The following is a 20,214-nucleotide window of genomic DNA, read 5'->3' as shown; positions in this document are numbered from 1 at the left end:
GAACGGTGATTCCCATAGCCAGGACAGGCTGGGAATAGCAATTCCATAAACCAGAACAGACTGGGAATGGCAAAACCAGGACAGGTTGGGAAAGGAGATTCCCAAAGCCAGGACAGGCCGGGAATGGAGATTCCCTAAACCAAGACAGGTTTGGAATGGCAATTCCCAAAGCCAGGACAGTCTGGGAATGGTGATTCCCAAAGACTGGCCAGGTTAGGAATGGCAATTCCCAAAATCCAGGTGGCAGCACCTGGAAAGGCCAAATCCGTGTGTGCCCTCTGCCCTCTCAGCAACATTTCCTTGCTTAATATTGGGAGATTCCCCGTTCTCTCCCAAGTTTTCCTGCAAAAATCCCTGGGATTCTGATGGGGCAGGACCTTCCTGTGGGAAAATCTCTGGATTTGTGTCCTTGCAGGGCTGGATTTGGCCCCAGCAGAGATGTGGGAAGAGGTTCACCCCCTCAGGAATGGGCAAACAGGGAGGATGAGCTGGATCCGTGGGATGAGGAGGGATTTGCTTCCCTGTTCCCAAACCTGTGGATGTTTCCTCCCCGGCTGCATTTGTATTCCAGCCAAAAGCTGCTGCGGGGATTTGGGCACCCGACAATTCCTGCCAGACATTGGGAATGACAGCCTAATGCTATTTCCAGGGAAAATCACATTAAAATCAGCTCTCCGAGGAATAGCTTCCTCTCTGGATCCTTCTGGAAACAAATCCCTCTCTGCGGGCTCCAGGCTGCAATCTCAGCCACCCCAAGGCCATTTCAGGAGTGAAATTCCATGTTCAGGAAGCTGAGGATTTTCCCACTGGATTTGGGGTTTTGCTGACCCCAAACCCAGCACAGAGCCTGCGAATTCCCAGGGAATCACGTTGGAATCATCTCCCTTTTTCCATGTGAGGAAGAATCCAAACCAATTCCTCCACCAGATCATTTTTCCCTGTTTTTCTGTGTTTTCATCCCTTTTAAGTCAGAGTTTTTCTGGGATTGAGGAGACACAGGGATGGGCTCAGTGCTCTCAGAGATCTTTTCCCACCTCAGTGATCCCGTGATTCCAGGGATGCAGAACCTTCCATCCCCATTTCCTGGCCCAGCTCAGCTCCAGGTTTCTTTATCAGGTCTGAAATCCACGGATCTGCTTTTCCCCTCCCTGAAAACGTGCTGGAAAAATCCAAGCACCATTGAGTGCCATGAATTAATTCCATGGAAATGCCTCCAATTCCTGTCAGGAGCCAGGCACAGACACGTCGGGAAATAAAATAATTCCAAGTGTGGGATGCGGGGCCGTCAGCCCTGTCTGGCACCCGGCATATGGGGCTGGAAAATGTGGAAAAACAGGACAGGGGTGCAAACAGGATGCTCTCATTAATTCTGGGAATGCATAATTAATTAATTACCCTGCCCAGGGGAGCTGCTGTCACCGCAGCCCCCAGAGCCAGCGCTTCTGCTCTGGGGAAACAGGAATTGTGTATGGAATTTGTGCTGCCCGGCTCTGTTGTTCCTCCTGGATGTGGGAATTGTGCTCAGGATTGCTGCCCCATCCCTGGAAGTGTCCAAGGGCACAGCTTGGAGCAGCCTGGGATAGTGGAAATTGTTCCTGCTCATGGCAGGGGTTGGAATGGGATGAGCTTTGAGTCCTTCCCAATCCAAACCATTCCAGGGTTCTTTGTTTTGCTGGGAGAAGCCGTGAGAGGATAAATTCATTGAGGCCTTGGAGGGGTTTTTATCCTTTATTTTTCCAGGGAAAACCGTGGTGGGATTCACCTCTGGAGCAGAGGGAGGAAAAGCCCCAGATCTCCCTGTGGAATATCAAACAGGGATCCTCCGGAGCAGTGGGGGCTGCAGCTCTGGATCTCCCATCCCAGAGGGTTGGGAACTGGAGGATCCCAAACCCAAATCCCAGCCAGCAGAGGTGATCCAAGGAAGGTGAAGGGAAAACCCTTCCCTGGTGATTCCCAGGTCACTGCACTTCCAGGGCTGGGCTGTGTTTGCATCCAGGGTCAAATCCCGACGGGAATTCCTCCGTTATCTCCCATCCCCACCGGCCAGGATTGCTCATTCCCAGCTTTTCCCGGGGGCTGCTGCTTTTCCTGTTGGAGAAAGCCCTGCAGGTTCAGCCCAGGCCGAGGGAATGGGATACATCCAGGATTTGGGATGACTCCTGGCTGAGGTCAGGAACGGGATCCAGGGCTTAAAGGCTCAGGAGAAGGGAGCCAGCGGGGACAGCTTCACCTCCCGTGACTTTCCAGGGAATGATGGGCAGATAGGGAGGATTAAGTGTTACGGGATTGCAGCGGGAAAGGGAGAGGGAACACAGAAACCCCGGAGCGTCGCCCATCCCATGGCAACCGCGCCGGATTTCCATGGAGTTATCCAAACAACACCCAAACGGGCGGGAATGAGCGATCCAGGAAAACCAGGAGCGGGGTGAGGTGAGCAGCTGAGGCATTCCAGGTGAGCGAGGGGATGGAGCTGGATAAAATATCCATGGAATAAATCCCGGGAATGAAATCAGCCTCTCCCGCCTTGGCTGCAGTTCCAAGGAGCAGGGAAAGGCTCGGGAAACTGGGATTTGCAGGTTTTAAGGATGCTGCTGTTGGATTGAGGCTGGGCCAGGACTTTGTGCCACAGGGAATGTTTGGATCCCAGGGATAATCCCATCCCTGGAACCTCAGGGAACACAGAGCTGCCTTTAACTGGGAGTTAGGGAAGGTGCAAAAATTCCATACGTGCCCTGCTCTTGCTCCAACATCAATCCATCGATAAATCCCAGGATAAATTCCACACTTCGGGCACATTCCTGGGTTTTCCCTCCCTTGGAGCAGCCAGGAAAGATCCCAAATCCAAGAGATTCCATGGTGACCGTGCTGAAACCCATGAAGCCCATTAATCCCAATCCCTGGAATCTGCCCTTTGGAATTGCCGTGTCCCACCGCCACTTGTCCAAACTCAATCCATGATTTCCCCCCCTCAATTAAACCCATTTTCCACGGAATAAAAAGCAAATCCCTGAAGGAAGCTGCTCCTGTATCCCAAAGGTTGCTTGGTGGATTTTTCCAGACATCCTTCCTTCACATCCTTTGGCATCCAGCAGCTGGAATTCCCTTTATTCCATGGATCTGAGTGAATATTCATAGCTGGAGCCTTAACCAGAATTTCCAGTTTATTTTTTTATTTATTACTTTATTTATTTTTTTATTTTATCCAAATGATTTTTCCACCTCCTGAAGGTCAGGGAGGCAAATTTTCCATGATCTTCCCGTGGGTGGTTTTGTTGTTTCTTTTCAGCAGGGAAGAGCCAACATTTGGAATCCTTGGATGAATCAAAGGAAAAGCTGAATAAGCTGGAATTTTTTGGAAGGATTGTCTGTCGAGGTATTAAAAATGTCACTCAATCCCTGGGGCTGAGGGATTGGGGTTGAAATGTGTGAAAAAAAAAAGGGGATTTGGGGAGTGTCGATGCTGTCTGGAGCTTCCTGGGAAGGGCTGGCTGGGAGGACAGATTTTTCCCGGGAATTTGTCAGTCTTTGTGGAAGGATGACATGTTTTGATGGAATGCGTGCAGGGACGTTGGCAGCTCGGCTGGCTCCTCAAAATTCCACTGCCAAGCTGACAGGAAAAGCCCAGGAATGGCGTTTGGGATTCAGGGAAAAGCCAGAGGAGCTTCCAAAGGCACAGAGCGGGTCCGAGGAAAGGCTTTTTTGGGGGGATGGGGAAGGAATCCCATGGAGCAAAGGTGGTGTGGCACTGGGAGAGATGATCTGCAGGAGCTGCTCCCAGAAAATATTCCTTGGACCAGGGAAAAAAAAACCTCCTCCAAAGCAGAACTCCCATGGCACTGAATTCCGCAGGGAGCTGTTGGTTGGAAAGGGAATTTTCCTGGGAATTGGAGGATTGGGAGCTTTCCTAAATTTCCTCCTTAAATAGGATGGATTGCAGCATTATCAATGGGAATATTGGATGGGCTGGCTGGAATTTCTGTTCTCTGGGAATTGGGATCCCAGTCCTGACCTGGGAGAGTGGGAAAAGAGATGGGATTGTTCTGGGGCGTGTGGAAAACAAGGCTCAGGTTTATCCTCCTCCTTTTTTAGCTTCTGTTCCCTCCAGATAAAACTTGCTTTGGTTAATTCCAAGGATTTGATCAACTTCCATAGAAGGAGGGGAGAAACACTCTTTGCTCTGACCAAGCCAAGGTTCAGCTCCTTCCCAGAAATCTGAATTTATTAAAATCCCTTTTCTTCCCAAGGCAGATTTTCCTGCCCCAGCCTTGAGCTTTCCAGGAGGGATAATTTCAGGTGGAAAACTGAGGGAATCACAGCCCATCTCACACCAAACCAACCGGAGAAGTTAATTTTATTAATTAATCAGCTAAACCTGGCTGGGCTGGGAGCTGGAATGTGGAGTAGGGCAGGTGGGCACTGCCTGCTACTGGGAGAAACCTTTGAGTAAATTACTCATGGGCCCTGCCCCAGGCTCTGGGTACATCCTGTGTTTGTGTCTCGGTGTATCCTGGGAATTCCTGGGTTTGGGAACACGAGCGTCACATCCAACAGAATGAACGGAATGATGGAATCATTAAAATTGGGAAAAACCTCCAGGATCGAGGTGCAAACACCGCCCTGGCCACTGCACCAGTCAGGAGGGGATTGAGCTGGGTTTAATTTCTGGAATCACAGTTTGGAGTCCAGCCTGACACTCAGAGGAGATTGAGCTGGGTTTAATTTCTGGAATCACAGTTTGGAGTCCAGCCTGACACTCAGAACCAAGGAATGGACCCCGAATCTCCCCAGGAGCCCGTGGCCATCGGCAGTGACATCACAACACCGAGGTTCCAGCACATCAGAACCCATTTCCAGAGCAGTGCTGGCACCTTTTTTGCATGAAACTCTGAATAAATCTCATTTTCCTTTCAGAAATCCCCTTGAAGAATTCCCAAAGATCCCAGCCGAGCTTTTTGCTGCTCGGAGCTGATCCCAGCAGTGCAAAGCAGCCTTAAACCCAGCTTAACGAGGGAATTAGAGCTGGCTTAGCATTGGTTTGCATCGCTAGAGGGGTACAAAGCCTGGAAATCGTTCCCTGGAGGACCCAAAGCGGTCCCAAACGTCGGATCCAGCAGGACACCACAAGAGCTTGGCACTTCCAGCTGGGAAAAGCAGGGAAGAGCCCTCTGTGTACATTTCTTGGAGCTTCTGGGGCTCCACATGGTCCTTTCACATGGACTGAGCCCTCCTTGAAGTCCCCGAGTCCTCCGGGACACCCTGCAGTGCCGGCCGTGCCCTCAGACCTTGCTGGTCTGCATGTGCCCGTTGGCATCCGCGTTCCTCTGGGTCAGCATGGACTCCTGCAGGCGGCTGCTGTTCTCCTGCCTGTGCTCCACGGGCTCTCCATCCTCCACCCCGTCACCTTTCCGGAGGCAGAGAACCTTCTGGAAGCTCTGCTTGAAGTTGTCGGAGAGGAAGCCGTAGAGGATGGGGTTGGCGCAGCTGTTGGCGTAGGACAGCACCACCATGAAGAAGTAGAGCCCCTCCAGGACGGGGTCAGCGGGCAGGATGAGGATCAGGTTGACGATGTTCATGGTGTAGAAGGGCAGCCAGCAGAACACGAAGACCACCACGATGATCACCACCATCCTGGTGACCTTCCGCTCCGACCGGCGGCGCCGCGTGGAGCCCACGCGGATCCCCGAGGACTTGACCTTGACCACGATCAGCAGGTAGCACAGGCAGATGACCAGCAGAGGCCCAAAGAAGCCCAGCACCGAGGTGTAGATGATGAACGCCGCCGACCAGACGTTGACCGGCTCCGGCCAGTTCATGTTGCACGTCTGGAAGTCCTCCTGCACGTCCGAGAAGATGATGACGGGCAGCACCACCAGGAAGGAGAAGGTCCAGACCGTGGCACTGATGAGCTTGGCCACCCTGGGGCGTCTCCACTTGGTGGATTTGATGGGGTGCACCACGGCCAGGTACCGGTCCATGCTCATCACCGTCAGGCAGAAGATGCTGGTGAACTGATTGATGCCGTCCACGGTCATCACCAGCCGGCAGAGGAAGGAGCCGAAGGGCCAGTAGGAGATGGCGTTTTGGGTGGCCAGGAAGGGCAGGCCCAGCATGAAGAGCACGTCGGCCACGGCCAGGTTGAGGATGTAGATGTTGGTGACCGTTTTCATCTTGGCGTGGCGCAGCACCACGTAGATGACCAGGGCGTTGCCGCTCAGCCCCACGGCGCACACCAGCAGGTAACAGATGGGAATGAGCACCTTGTGGATGTACTGGAACGGGGGCGGCTCCGGGAGCGTCCCGTTCTCCGTCGCGTTGGGCGGCAGAGAGGAGTTCACCTCGCCAGGAGAGGCTTCCGTGCTAAAAGTGCTGGAGAAGTACAAAGGATCCATGATTTTTTGTGGTTTTTTCTTTCTCTGTGGTTTTTTTTCCCTCTTAGGAGAGGTTAAACTTCACGGGCATCTTGTTCCTAGAAGGAAAACTAAAAATTAAAAATCAAAAAAATTCAAAAATTCAAGGAAAAGAGAGGCAGGAAGAGTGAAGTCAAAGCTGACTTTTACAGCCTCTTCCATTTTCTCTTCTGTTCAGGATTTGGGGTTGAATTATCCAGCCGGGGATGGGAACCATTCCCAACAAAGGAATTGCACAGTGGGAGAACCCCAGCGCTCATCCCAGCAGATCCCAGGTTCTATTTCATTTCCACAGGATCCAGAACTGGGTGTAACTGGATGGATTTTTCCCTGTGAGGGTGGAGAGGCTCTGGAAGAGAATTCCCAGAGCAGCCCCATCCCTGGAAGTGTCCAAGGCTGGGTTGGACGGGGCCTGGAGCAACCTGGAATAGTGGAAGGTGTTGGGGTTGGAACTGGGATCAGGGGAGGAAATAAAAATTTCCACAACAATGGAAAAACCCTTGGAAAAAAAATCCCTGAGCTCAGAGACAGAAAGGATCACGTCTCAGATCTTCCACACCGGGTCAGGGTTTGCACACAGAGAAGGAATAAACTCCTTTTTTCCATCTCTCAAAACAATTTTTTTATGTTCCTGCATCCTCTGCTCTCACCCTGAACTGTTTTTTATCCCAAAAATCCCTTTTTCCTGCAGGAAATCCAAGCTGCAGTGGGCAGCTCCAGGACAGCTGAGCAGATCTGAAGCTGGAATAAATTTCACCAGCCATTCTGAAAAAGGTGGAGAATTTCCAACACCCCTTTCCTGTGGCGTGCTTGATTCCCAGGAATATTTTTCCATATTTTTTTGTCGGAGTGGGGTTCAGAGTAGGCATTTATCAGGTGGGAAAACTTGGAAACATCACCTACAAAAAAAAAAATATTTAAAGCACCGAATACCACAGGAAATTCTGGCGAAGCTGGAAGAAATGCCCAGCAATTTTTGCTCCCATCACCTGACGATCAGATTCCCATAATAATCCAGGGCTTTGGAATCACAAACACCCAGCCCACAGCGCTGGAAAAACTCCTTGTCTCCGGGAGCCATCCACCTCCATCGGTGGCTGGGCTTTCTCCTGGGGTGAGAAAACCTGGGGGAGAGGAGGAGTTCCCGGGAGGAATCACAAATGTGCCGAGCTGCTTTGGGAATGTGCAGATGGGGAGTAGGTGTCTCACGTGGCTGGGTGGAGATGCACCGGGGGAAATCGGGAATGCAGGGAGGGCTGAGGGAGCTGCCGGAGCTCCAGGGGATGAGGATGTGGCAGGAGGAGCTGGATGCGCTGCGGGGATATTTGGGATTCAGGTGTTGGGAGCGTTCCCTGCAATTCCCAACATCCCACTGCAGGCAGAGCTCAGCCAAGCTCCTTAAAAATTAAACAGGAGTGGGTCAGAGCTTGGATAAAATAACAAAGGAAAGCTGCAGTGCTTGGATAAAAAAACAAAGGAAAAGTCCAGCTCTGGCTAAAAAATTGGGAATTTAAATCCTGATCTTCCACTCAGTTTGAAATCCCGAGCTGTAGCAAATCTCAGGTGGGAATTCTGGGAGAAGCCGAAGCTGGGACCCCTCATTCTCATCTGGGAGAGGTTTGGAAATTCCCATTTTCCTGCTGTGATCCCGCTGGGATCTCTGAAGGGAAGAACAGGAAGGAAAAACAGGCAGGACGGGGTTTATAAACTCATCTCCGTGGAGCTGCATCCTTGGGATGGCGCTGGGATTGGGAATGTTCCTCCCAGACAAGCTCAGCACACCCAGGCTGGGCCCAAAAAGCCCAATTTTCCATCTGAGCCTGGAAAAAATTGGAGCACATGGAAAGAAGCAGTGCTGGAACCCAGCAGGGAAGGTCAGGAGGGGCAGTCATGTGTGGCTCATCCTCTAAAAAGCTGGGAAAGGACACCTTTTCCAAAGTCCCTTTTCCCACAGCACGCATCCTTGGATTCGGGGACTGGAGGAATTACACAACAACTTCAATCCCGCTCCTTCCACCACCTTTTTCCTTGGATACTTCCAATTTCTTCTCCCCCTGGGGAAATCCTCCAGGCTCCAAATCCCTGTTTTTGCAGAGGGCCCCAGGCTCTCCCAGCCATCCACTGGAATTCCAGAGGTTTTTCCTGAAGGGCTTGGGTTTGTTTTCCGTGGAGAGGAGCTTCCAGGTTCCCTCACCAGCAGGTTTTTCCTGGAGTCAGGGACACTTTGTGGGAATATTCACCCTTCCCTCGGGATTCCTGCTCCATGGGATGAGCTGTACAATATTCCCTGTCACACCGAGTGGATCAGGAAGGGAATCCCAGAACCCTGGAATGGTTTGGGTCAGAAGGGACCTTCAAGCTCATCCCTGAGCACTTCCCATTATCCCAGACTGCTCCAGCCTGGATGTGAACAATTCCAGGGATGTCCTGGTGCTTTTCCTGGGGGAAAATCCATTTCCTAAGGCTCTGATGCAAAACCTTCCAACTCCTCCCTGCTGTTTTCAGCACCAGGAAGGAATTTACTCCATCTGGACATTCCCCATCCCCAGCATTTGATGTCCCAAATCCCCCCCAGATCTGCAAACCGAGCCCAGATCCCCATTCCACGTTTTCTCCCCTCGACCTTTGCCTTGCAGCCACCAAAATTCCGGGATTTTCCCTGGAAAACCCAGGCCAGCTGTGAATCCACGTTTTCCTCGCTGCCTTGGAGGAGCACAGGGAATTTTTCCCCCATCCAGGTGATAATTTGTCCCTCACCAGCACGATTTGGCCTCAGCTCCTTTTGTCACCGCGGCCCTGAACCTGCACGAATCGGGTGATTAAAGACGATGATTAAAGGTAATTAAGACGCGCTGATTGATCCCTCATAGCCTTGTTTGGAGTTCTTAATTAACGGATTAATAACAAACACACCTCCAGGGGCTCTCCTCTCATCCAGCTTTTGTTTCCCCTTTGATTTCCACTCTGGGATTGTCCGTAAATTCTGGGGATTCTGCTTAAAACTGAGGAGCTGGAAGAGCTGGAATAAGCACTGATAGAATTCCAATTTTTAACAGAGCAGCATCCAGGAAAAAATCAGCATCCACAGCAGCTGAATATATCTCTGTCCCTGCCTCCCAAAAAAATTCAGGGAATAAATAGCGGAGGTGTTATGGTGTTAGAACTCCACATTTGTGAAAACTCCTAAATAAACCTGGGTGAAAATATCCAGGGATTAACAGAACAGCGACTGAAAAAAACCGTCCCAACCTAAGGGAAAACAAACAGGAAAAATCGAATTAAAATTTTTAATTTAAAATTAAAAATGCCCAGACAGATCAAGGCTGAAATTCTCCCCGGCTCTGGTCACAGCAGGAAATCAAAAACAACTCCACGGAGGACATTGCATGAGAGTGAGGCAGGGATCAGGCAGGAATTGCTGCAGGAAACCTGATTTTCCAAGGCTGGATTGGATCCCGCTGCCCGTTTGCCTCTGGAATAATCGCTCTCTCATGCAGCATCCGCAATAATTGCTGGGAATGGAATTACGGCACCAGGATGGCAGATTGCTGCTTCCAGAGGCAGGATAATTAGGGATAACACACCCAAAGGGAGTCCAGGCTTTTCAAACGGTCTTGGGAGGAAAAACACCAGGAGAACTCTCCAGGAATTGTCTCCCGGCAGCAGGACTCCCATCCCCTGGAGTTGGCTGCAATAAATTCCTGGGATTTTAATATTTTTTTCCCTTTTGGAGCTGGGTGTCCATCACCTGCTGCTTCCCAGAGAGCCCGTGGGGCCTCATTCCTTGGATTTGGGTGGATGGAGCAGGAAGGAGAGGGAGAGACCCGGCAGAGCAGCTCTGGGATAACTCAAAAATCCCGGGAAAGGCGGGTGGGAGCAGCAGGGAAATGCAGCATCACCCTGGGAGCGAACCAAACGTTCTGTACCCATCCAGCAGCTCCTGCACAGCCGGGACAGCTCGGTTTTCCCATTCCCAGCCCTGTCCCAACAGCCGGAGTTAAAGGAAAGCCAAGGAATGAGTTCAGATTCCCCGGAAAAGGAACTTTCTCCTTGTACAAATCTGCCTTTGACGCCCCTCGGGGGGTGTTTGTTGTCCATAAAAACCCGAGGGATGGATTTTTCTCTGCTGAAAACAAAACTTCCTCACAAATCGCTGCTCTGCTTCCACTCTCTGAGCCGGGACTAAACACCGATCACCTGAACTCCACCCTCAACAACTTCCTCACACTTTTAACCCTAAAAGAAAAATCTTTGGAAATCACATCGGCACCACCTTGTTACCCCCCAGCCCATCCCAGGGTTTCCCAGAGCACCTGGGAAAGTTGCTCCTATTTTTAGGAGCAAACAACTCATAAAACAGCCCAGAAAACCAAATATCCGCTGAATCCTTTTGGGTTTTTTTCCTCCCCAAACAGGTTTAAACCGAGCTCAGGGATTGCTCACTCGGGCTGAGCTGCTCCTGCCACTCCAGCGCTCGTGGAAAGCAAACGCAGATGGGTTTGGTCCCAGGGTTAAGCTGGGTTTGCTGCCTGATTTAAGCTGGGTTTGCTTCTGGGCTTAAACTGGGTTTGGTTCTAGATTTAAAAAGGATTTGCTCCGGGATTTAAGGTGGGTTTATTCCCAGGGTTAAACTGGATTTGCTCCCTGATTTAGGATGGGTTTATTCCCGGATTTAAGGTGGATTTATTCCCGGATTTAGGTGTGTTTATTCACTTATTTAAGATGAGTTTATTCCCTGATTTAAGGTGGGTTTTCTCCTGGATTTAGGATGGGTTTATTCCCAGATTTAAGATGGGTTTATTCCCGATTTCGGGTGGGTTTATTCCCGATTTAAACTGGGTTTAAGCCACTCCAGGCTCCATCTCTGTTCTCCCCTCGGCTGGGCTGCAGCTCCCAGATCCAGCCCCAGCCCCAGCACATCCCCAAGCCCAGGAGCTTTCCCCCAAAGGTTTCTTTTCCTCCTTTCCTCTCTGCAATCCAGGGACACCCAGTGATTCCAGGGATATTCCAGACCAGCGGAGGAGTGCTCATTCCAGGCTGCTCCCAGGCTGGGGGACAGCGGGAGCACCCCCGGGCCCCGCGGTGGAGGGAGCTCAGGAGCGGCAGCTCCACAAAAGGAGCCTCGGGGGGAGAATTCCAGGATTTGGGGTCTCTGGCTTGGATCCATCCCGCTCCAGCGGTGCAGCTCCACTGTCCCCAGGAGCTGGGGTTCCCTCAAGCACCCCCAGACCGGTCCCGGCACCCTGGGAGAGGCTGTGGGCTTCCACCCGGCCGTCTCCTCCTCCCCAGAGCTACAAAAAGTCTCTGCTTGAGCCCAAAGCCCCCGAGCCCGGTTGTTCTCTCCCTGCTCCTGCACGCCGAGCTCTGGGCGCTGGGGACAGGCTGTGCCCGGGGCTGCTCCACGGTGTCACCTTGACCTTGACATCTCTGCTCTCTGAGCACCCCCCGAAGCAAATCCCACCCCCTGCCGGGTTTTATCCTGGAGCTCCGATCGCTGCCTGAGCCCCACGCAGGGCTCTTCACATCCCCGGGGCTCCGGCGGCCCCGGGCTGTGCCCGCACGTCCCTCCCGCAGGTGCCTCCCGCGTCCCCTTCGAGCTCCAGAGCCACCCTCGGGCTGCTCCTGCTTCAAACGCGGCATCGTCCCCACGGCCGGGGGACCCTCCCGGGCACCCCAGTCAGGACTGGTCACCCCACTGCCCAAAGGGACCCTCCCGGGCACCCCAATCAGGACTGGTCACCCCACTGCCCAAAGGGACCCTCCCGGGCACCCCCAGCCAGGATTGGTCACCCCATTCTCCAGAGGACCCTCTCGGGAACCCCAGCCGGGATTGGTCACCCCACTGTCCGGAGGGACCCCCTCGCCATCAGCCCCACCAGGATGGGGTCACTCCGCTCTCCAGCACCGATCCCCCCCCCCGTCAGAAGCGCAAATTCGGTGTCTCCACAAGCGGGACCGACGATTCCGGTGCCTCCGTCAGGGCAGCGAGCCCCCCAGGCGGGGTGCCTGCCCCATCCCCATCCTCCCCGCAGCGATCGCCGCCGCTTCCCGCATCCCGGCTCCCGGCCATGGTTACCTGCAGCTCCAGGGCTGCTCTCCCGCTGGAGCCTCCCAGCTCCCGCAGCCGCGCCGGGAGCGCTCCCCGCGCTGGCCGCTCCCCCGGGAGGAGCGATGGGGCTCGGAGGGGCCGGGGGTGCCGCAGCCCTGGGGCCGCCCCCTGCTCGCCAACCTGGGCTGGAGCCGGGAGCCGCCGCTGCGGGGAGCGGGAGCGCTGAGCAGGGATGCTCTGCCCGCCGGAGCCCCCGCGTGGCTGCGTCCCCCTCCCCGTGCCTGTGTCCCCCTCCCCGTGCCTGTGTCCCCGTGCCCGTGTCCCCCTCCGTCTGTGCCCCCTCTTCACGTCTGTCCCCTCTTCCCTGCTTCTGCCCCGCTCCTCATCTCCGTTCCCCCATCCCTGTCCCCATCCCTGTCCCCCCTCCCCATCCATCCCCCATCGCTGTTTCCCATGCGTCCCATCCCTGTCCCCATCCCTGTCCCCCCTCCCCATCCATCCCCCATCGCTGTTTCCCATGCCAGTTCCCCCATCCCCGTCTCCCCTCCCCATCCCTGTCTCCCCATCCTTGTCCCCATCCCGGTCCCATCCCAGTCCCATCCCTGTCCCCATCCCTGTCCCGATCCCTGTCTCCATCCCCGTTCCCCCATCCCGGTCCCATCCCAGTCCCATCCCGGCTGTCCTTACCCGGTTATGCTCTCCCGCAGCCCGGGCCTCGAGCCCCGCTCCCGGCAGGGGCCGGAGTGGGGGAAGAGCCGCATTTCCCCCCTGCTCCAGCTCCTGTCCAGCCCCAAAAATCCTTCCAAAGCCTCCCGCGGCCGGGAGCGAGCCCCTCCCCGAGCCCGGGGGTCGTTTGGGGACAGCGGGGAGGCTCCGACACCTCCGGGGCTTTGATTTCACGGCCCTGGCCCTGAGCAGAAGGGGAGCCGGAGCTCCTGGGATCCCATGTGGGGAGGTTTTCCTCCAGCTGGCTCAGCGTCAGGCCCTAAAATCGCTCCCTGGTGGGAAGATGGGGGCTGAAAATCCGGGCTGCGGGGGGAACCTGGTGCTGGATTTGCTCCCTCCTAAACTCCCTGGGATGCTGCTGGGCAGGACGGGGCTGAAGAATTTGGGGATTTTGAGCACTTTGCGATGCAACAAGTGCGATAAAAGTGAGGCAGAGCCCTCCCCTCTCCTCCCTGCACCCTTCCCGTGCTGTCACACATTCGAACATCACTCCCAGGGGGTTTTCTCCCCAATTTCTGGGCAGGCTGGGAGGCTGAGAGCAGCCCCTCCTCATCAGCATGCACGGAGCATCGCGCTCATAATAATGGATCAGATCTTAATCCTCTGTTGAGGCTTTTCAATTAGAGCCGGGCGCTTGAGTCAGACGTGTGAACGCGGCGAGAGAAAAGCGAGGCAGAGCCGCTGCTGGCATGTCAGGCTGGAATTCAATCTGCTGATGTATTTATGGGCTGCTGAACGCGAGCGAGACTCCAGCCCGCTCTCGCCATGACAATGGGGAGAGTCATCCGATAAAAATAGAGTTGGGGATGATAAACAGCCGAGGAGAGGAGCTCCGCATCACCTGCTCGGAGAGCACGCCCAGAAAATGCCCACAAATCTCTCGCCGAGCAGTGATCCCGCCGGGAATGGCAGCTTGGAGCAGAATTGGGTTAATTTGAGGGATTCTTTTATTTTTTTTAAATTTTATTTTAGGAGAATTTATGAAGGTCTTGTGCTAGGAGGGGGAAAGTTGCTGGATGAACACGGCGGGGCTTAAGTTGCCCTGAGGAAAGCAGAGCTTTTCCTGTAAATAAACACTCTGGAAAAAAGGGAGTTTTACCGGGATCTGTGCAGGATCTTCAAAAGCTCTTCAAGGCTGGTTAAATTCTTTACCCGCTCGAGCCAACAGCGCCGTGTCGGGGCTGAGAGGAGGGAGCACAAAGCCTGGGAGAGCATTCCCTGAAATCCCGCTTTTAGTGCCGGATTCCCTTGGGCAGAGGGCAAAGAGCAGCTCCAGAAACCTCGGGATAAACACGGGAGGGAAAAGAGCTCCTGGCAGCCGTGGGTGGCACAGGGGACAGCACCCACGGGGATGGGACAGTTCCTTTTATTTGGAATTTTTCTGTGTCTCTCCTTTTGCCGGATGGAATGTTTTACAATCCGTGCTCTCGTGGCGGGTTTTGTGTTGCTGTTCTGGAGAGGAAGGAGAGCTGGGATGGAGGAAAAAGCCTCAAAATGAGGGATTTGGGTTGGATCTGCTCTTTGTGCCTGTCCTGCTGGCCAAGGAGGACAATGGGAAGAGCATTCCCGGCAGGACAAGGAGCGATCCTGCCCCTCTGGGCTCTGGATCCCAGCCCGGCACGGACGGGAGCTCCGGAGCTGAGCCAGGGAGGGATGTGAGGATGAGGAAGGACCTGGAGCATCTCCGTGTTCAGGAGAGGCCGAGGGAGCTGAGGCTGGGCCCCCAGCCCCGGGTGTCCCTGGGGGTCCCCAGGTGTCCTCTGATGTCCCTGGGTGTCCCCAGGCATCTCCAGCTGACTCCAGGTGTCCCCAGGTGTCCCTGGCTGTCCCCAGGTGTCCCCAGGTGTCCCCATGTGCCTCCAGTTGTCCCTGGGTGTCCCCAGGTGTCTCCAGGTGTTCCCAGGTGTCCCCAGGTGTCCCCAGGTGTCTCCAGGTGTTCCCACGTGTCCCCAGGCATCTCCAGCTATCTCCAAGTGTCCCTTGCTGTCCCTGGCTGTCCCTGGGGGTCCCCAGGTGTCCCTTGCTGTCCCTAGCTGTCTCCAGGTGTTCCCAAGTGTCCCCAGGTGTTCCCAGGTGTCCCCAGGTGTCCCCAAGTGTCCCCAGGTGTCTCCAGGTGTCTCCAGGTGTCCCCAGGTGTCTCCAGGTGTCCCCAAGTGTCCCCAGGTGTCCCCAGGTGACTCCAGATGTCCCTGGGTGTCCCCAGGTGTCCCTGGCTGTCCCCAGGTGTCTCCAGGTGTCTCCAGGCATCCCCAGGTGTTCCCAGGTGTCCCCAGGTGTCTCTGGCTGTTCCTGTCTGTCTCCAGGTGTTCCCAAGTGTCCCCAGGTGTCCCCAGCTCTCCCCAGGTGTCTCTAGCTGTCCCCAGGTGTCCCTGGCTGTCCCTGCAGGGTCCAGGCTCTGCTCCAGAGGAAGAGGCAGGGACTGATCCCAGGAATTCCCCCCGAACCTCCCCAGGCAGTGCCCAGCCCTCAATCCCAGCCTTTTCCTGGATTTCTCACCATGTTTTTCTCTAAGAACTCTGACTTTTAACTTGGCCAGCCCAAGAAAAAGGAGATGAACAGGATAAGAGCTCTGGATATTGCTGGGAAAATCCTGGATCAGAGTGGGAATCATCACTCGGAGTTTCCAAAGCCAGCTGAGATTTGGGCCCTGGTGAGCCCTGAGTTATTCCTGTTGCCATAGAAATAAATGGATGTGTTTGCTGCTGCTCCCTGCTCGGAGCTCCGGAGATATCCACAGATATCCATCACCACCTCCAGCCACGGCGTTTGCTTCCCACTTTTTCCTTCTCCCAGGAATTCCACGTGCGGCAGGAAGTTTTATTTTTATTTTTATTTCATTTTTTTAACGCTGGCGTTGAACCCGAGCGCTTTGGGAACTCACAGAGCCCGAGCTCAGCTCCCAGCTGGGAGCAACTCTGTGACATTCCCGGTTTTTCAGCCCAAGGTTTTCCCTGAGCCGGGAAAATCGGGAATTGCAGCGAGGCTGAGGGGGTTTTGCCTCCCTTTGTTCTGCTCCTGAGGGAGGGAGGGAGGGAAATCAACGCCTGTCAAAGCCTCTCCAAGGGGTGGGAATTCCAGACCCATCTGGTGTCAAACTGGGGAATTGAGAAGTGGGAAGATATTCCTGGTTGGACACAGCCTGGGATTGTTCCCACTGGGAATTCTGAGGTTGGAAACTCCCTTGGAGGAGGAAGCCAAAGGGTTGGATTTGCCATTGAGAGGGAAACTGGGCTTGGAATTTTCCATGGCTTGCCAGCAGTTCCCAATGGAGCAAAAACCAGGATGAGCAGAGGGGTGGAACAAATGGGAAAGGCTGGGAGAGCTGGGAATGTTCAGCCTGGAAAGGAGAAGCTTCGGGGTGACCTCAGTGTGACCTTCCAGGGCCTGAAGGAGCTACAGGAAACATGGAGAGGGAATATTTGCAAGGGATGGAGGGACAGGACACAGGGAATGGCTTCCCATTGCCAGAGGGCAGGGCTGGATGGGATCTTGGGAGGGAATTCCTGGCTGGGAGGGTGGAAAGGGCTGGAATAGAATTCCCAGACAAGCTGTGGCTGCCCCTGACTCCCTGGAAGTGGATTCTCCAGCCTCAAATCCATTAAACTCAGAGTCGAGCCTTGAATAAGAGCTCAAAGCCAGGCCTTAAATAAGAATTAAATGGATTTTAGGATGGATGAACCTCTAGAAAACAATTCCTCTTATCTGTGACCGTTATCAGCTTCATTTTCCTCTTCCTCCATCTCTTATCAGTCAAAGTCAAGCTTTCAATGAGTGCTCAAAAGTCGAGCCTTAAACCAGAATTGAATCCACTTTGGGATGGATGTATCTCTGGATCAGGACTTCTTTTATCCATGACCTTCCTGAGACCTTTCCAGCTTTGTCTTCCTGTTCCTCCAGCCTCATTCGAGTTAAACTCAGAGTCGAGCCTAAAACAAGAATTAAATTCCTTTTAGGATGGATGTGCCTCTGGATAAGGATTTCTCTTATCTGTGACCATTATCAGCTTTATTCTCCTGCTCCTCCACCTCTTATCAGTTAAACTCCGAGTCGAGCCTTAACGAGCGCTCAAAGCCAAGCTTAAAACAGGAATTAAATCTCTTTTAGGATGGATGAGCCTCTGGATAAGGATTTCTCTTATCTGTGACCCTTATCAGCTTTATTTTCCTGCTCCTCCAGCTTCCCATCCTTTCCAATTCCCGCGTCCTTGGAAAGGATGGATTTGGGTTTTGCCGCTCTCCGTGGTGCTGCTGAGGCTCCCAACGCAACAAAATTCCTTTATTATTTTTTTGGGGTTTCTTTTCCCCCACTCCCAGCAAGAATTTCTTCCAGGCTGAATTCCGTGTTTTCCAATCCCCAGAATTTCACAGGAAAAGCTGATCCTGGAACACAGCAGTGCCTTATTTCCTGCTACATTCCCACTAAACCGAATTTAAATCCCATCAAACTTTTCCGCTTCCAGACAAGTCCCAAACTTCTAATTGCTGCTGGAGAGTCATTCCTGGGTGGAATCATTCCCTACAAATCGGGGATTTGTTGTTGAGGTGCCAGCCACCACCACTGAAATGGTTTTTCACACGAGGTTTGAATAAATCCATTCAAATCCTGACAATTCCTGATATCCTTGGATTGTTCTCCCACACAAAGCCCAACTGGAACTCGTGAAAAATCCCATTATTTTTTTAATTCCTTCTCTCCAGTGCCTCCAAAATGTGGAGAAATTCCTGGAACTACATTTTCTACCGTGCCAGACTCTCGGAATAATATTAATGAAAGGGTCTGGGAGGAAAAGGGATTCACAGAATTCCCGGGATGTAAAGGATGGCTGCATTCCTGCTTTTCTCCTCAGGAATTGCTGGGAAATGGTTGATCCCAAAGCTGCAGCTCCAAGATTTTCCTGGTTCTGGAAAAACCCGGGATGGGGAAGGCAAGGCAGGAATGTGGGTGAGGAAAATTCCGGGAATAAATCCTTTGCCACCTGCTGGAATAATCTGCTAAAGCTTGCAAACACCAAGGGATTTAAGGAAAACACCAGAAATTCCTGCCCTGCCTGCGTGGGAATCCTTGGAAAAGCTGGCAGTGACTTCCTGCCGTTTGTTCTGGGGTGGGAATTAAAAAAATCTGTTCAAAAACAGCACCGAAATAAAATTCTCCACCTGTGATTCCTCCAGGAAATGCTGGAATGGGAACAAGGAGAGAGGAGAAATTCCCCATGGGAATTATGGATCCCTGCTCTGGTGGAGGAGGCTCCGGCCTCAAATAATTCCTGATGGACAAAAACTCCGAATTCCAAGAGGAATTTTGGTCTTTTCAGAGGAAAACTCCTTCACTTCTCTAGAGCAGAAAAAGCAGCTGGAATTTTATTCCAGAGGGGACTCCGGCATCATCAAAAGCTGAGCTCAGAAAGGAGTTGGGAATTCGGGGATTTATGGCTGAGATTTTTGATTTTGATTTGATTTTGGGGAGTGGAATTGCTTCATTTTCCTTTTGCTTTCCTTCGCTTTTCCTGCAAACCCCAAACCCTTCCCTGCTCCCTTTTTAATAAAATTAGGGAAAAGTTTGATTTATGAGTTAAATGCTCCCTAAAACGATCACAGAAAATCCAAAGGGATGAATTCTTTATTTCCAGCCTGGGATGTGGGAATGCCTCAGTTCCCAATCCCAGCAGAGGGAAATGGGATCCCTCCAGCACCAGCAGCACTTCCCAGATTTAGGATTCCATTTTCCCTCTGGCAAATCCCACCAGGAAAACATGACGGGAACACCGTGTTTACCTCCCTGGTAAATGGATTTTTGCTGTTCCATTTTTATTCATTCCCTGTGGGACATCTTCCCAAATGAGGTTTAATTTATTCCCAGCTCCTGGTGTTTATTTCATCCCCTCCTTTTTTCCACCTGTGGAATAACTCCATCCCAACAGATGTTCCCTGAAATTTGAGGATGGAGAGGGAGCAGGGAAAAGCTGCTCAGAGGGAGGGGTTGGGGTGGGTTGGGAATGTGAGACCTTGCCTGGAGCGGGGAAAGGGGAAAAAGGGGGGAAAAGGGGGGAAAAAGGGGGAAAAAAAGGGGAAAAAAGGGGAAAAAGGGGGAAAAGGGGGAAAAGGGGGAAAAGGGGAAAAAGAGGGAAAAGGGGAAAAAGGGGAAAAAGGGGAAAAAGGGGAAAAAGGGGAAAAAGGGGAAAAAGGGGAAAGGGAAGGGAAGGGAAGACCCATGGATGCAAAATTCGGGATGAAGAGAAGCTGGAAAGCCCCAGCCTCACAACCCCATCCCAAAGCTGCTCATCCCAGGAGTTCTCCCTTTCCCAGCCCAGTTCCTCACTGCTTTTCCTGAGTTTTTATTATCCCAGCTCCCGGCCTCCCTCTCTCCAGCCAATCCAGTCTGAAATAATTACAATCATCTGACAAATTTTCCCTGTTTTCCCAGGGATGAGACATTTCCACTGCAGACAAATGGGTCCTGGCTGTTCCTGGGGAACATCCGTTACCTCCGACGGCGCAGGGAGTTAAATGGAGCCTGGGAAATAATCTCATTTCTGCCTACTCTGCTTTTCATTCCATTTTCCCTCCAGAGCAATTATCCCCAGGAATTGAATCACAGGGATTGACACCGCCGCTCCCTGCGGGAAAAGTGGGAAAACAACCGGAACCGCGGGAGGGAAAACAGGGAAATGGTTTGGGAATGAAGGGAAAAGGGGCTGGCAAAGGCAATTCTCCCTGTAGGGCAAAACTGCACTGGGATCCTTCTCCGGCTTCTCCGGACATTTTCCTGCCCTTGGCAGGGTGGGAATGGGATGAACCCTCCCAGGCAGAGGAGATGCTCCTAAAACACAGAATCCTGGCGATTTTTAAGGTCCTTTCCAACCCAAACTGTCTGGATTTTATGGAAAAACGGAGCCATTTCACTGGAATTTCCCAACCCTTCCCCTTCCAACTTTCAAACAGGCTGGGAATAAAATCCCTCTTATCAGCAGAGGGTGATAAATGCTGGGATATTTGATAAATGTGTTGGGATAGCTGATAAATGTTTGTATATTTG

General features: G+C 52.8%; 1 protein-coding gene across 1 annotated transcript; it reads right to left on the bottom strand.

Moving 5' to 3' along the window:
• Positions 1-1,614: 1,614 nt before the first annotated feature.
• SSTR5 (somatostatin receptor 5) lies at positions 1,615-12,654 on the bottom strand. The gene is made up of 2 exons (XM_015642340.1): positions 12,484-12,654; positions 1,615-6,466 (listed from the first exon to the last, which is right to left on the bottom strand). The coding sequence occupies exon 2, from the start codon at positions 6,387-6,389 to the stop codon at positions 5,277-5,279; it is 1,113 nt and encodes a 370-aa protein (XP_015497826.1). The 5' UTR covers positions 6,390-6,466; positions 12,484-12,654; the 3' UTR covers positions 1,615-5,276.
• Positions 12,655-20,214: the final 7,560 nt, after the last annotated feature.

This window comes from Parus major, chromosome 14 (assembly GCF_001522545.3).
Source record: "Parus major isolate Abel chromosome 14, Parus_major1.1, whole genome shotgun sequence".
Taxonomy (NCBI): domain Eukaryota; kingdom Metazoa; phylum Chordata; class Aves; order Passeriformes; family Paridae; genus Parus; species Parus major.
This window is presented reverse-complemented; position numbering and strand designations above follow the sequence as displayed.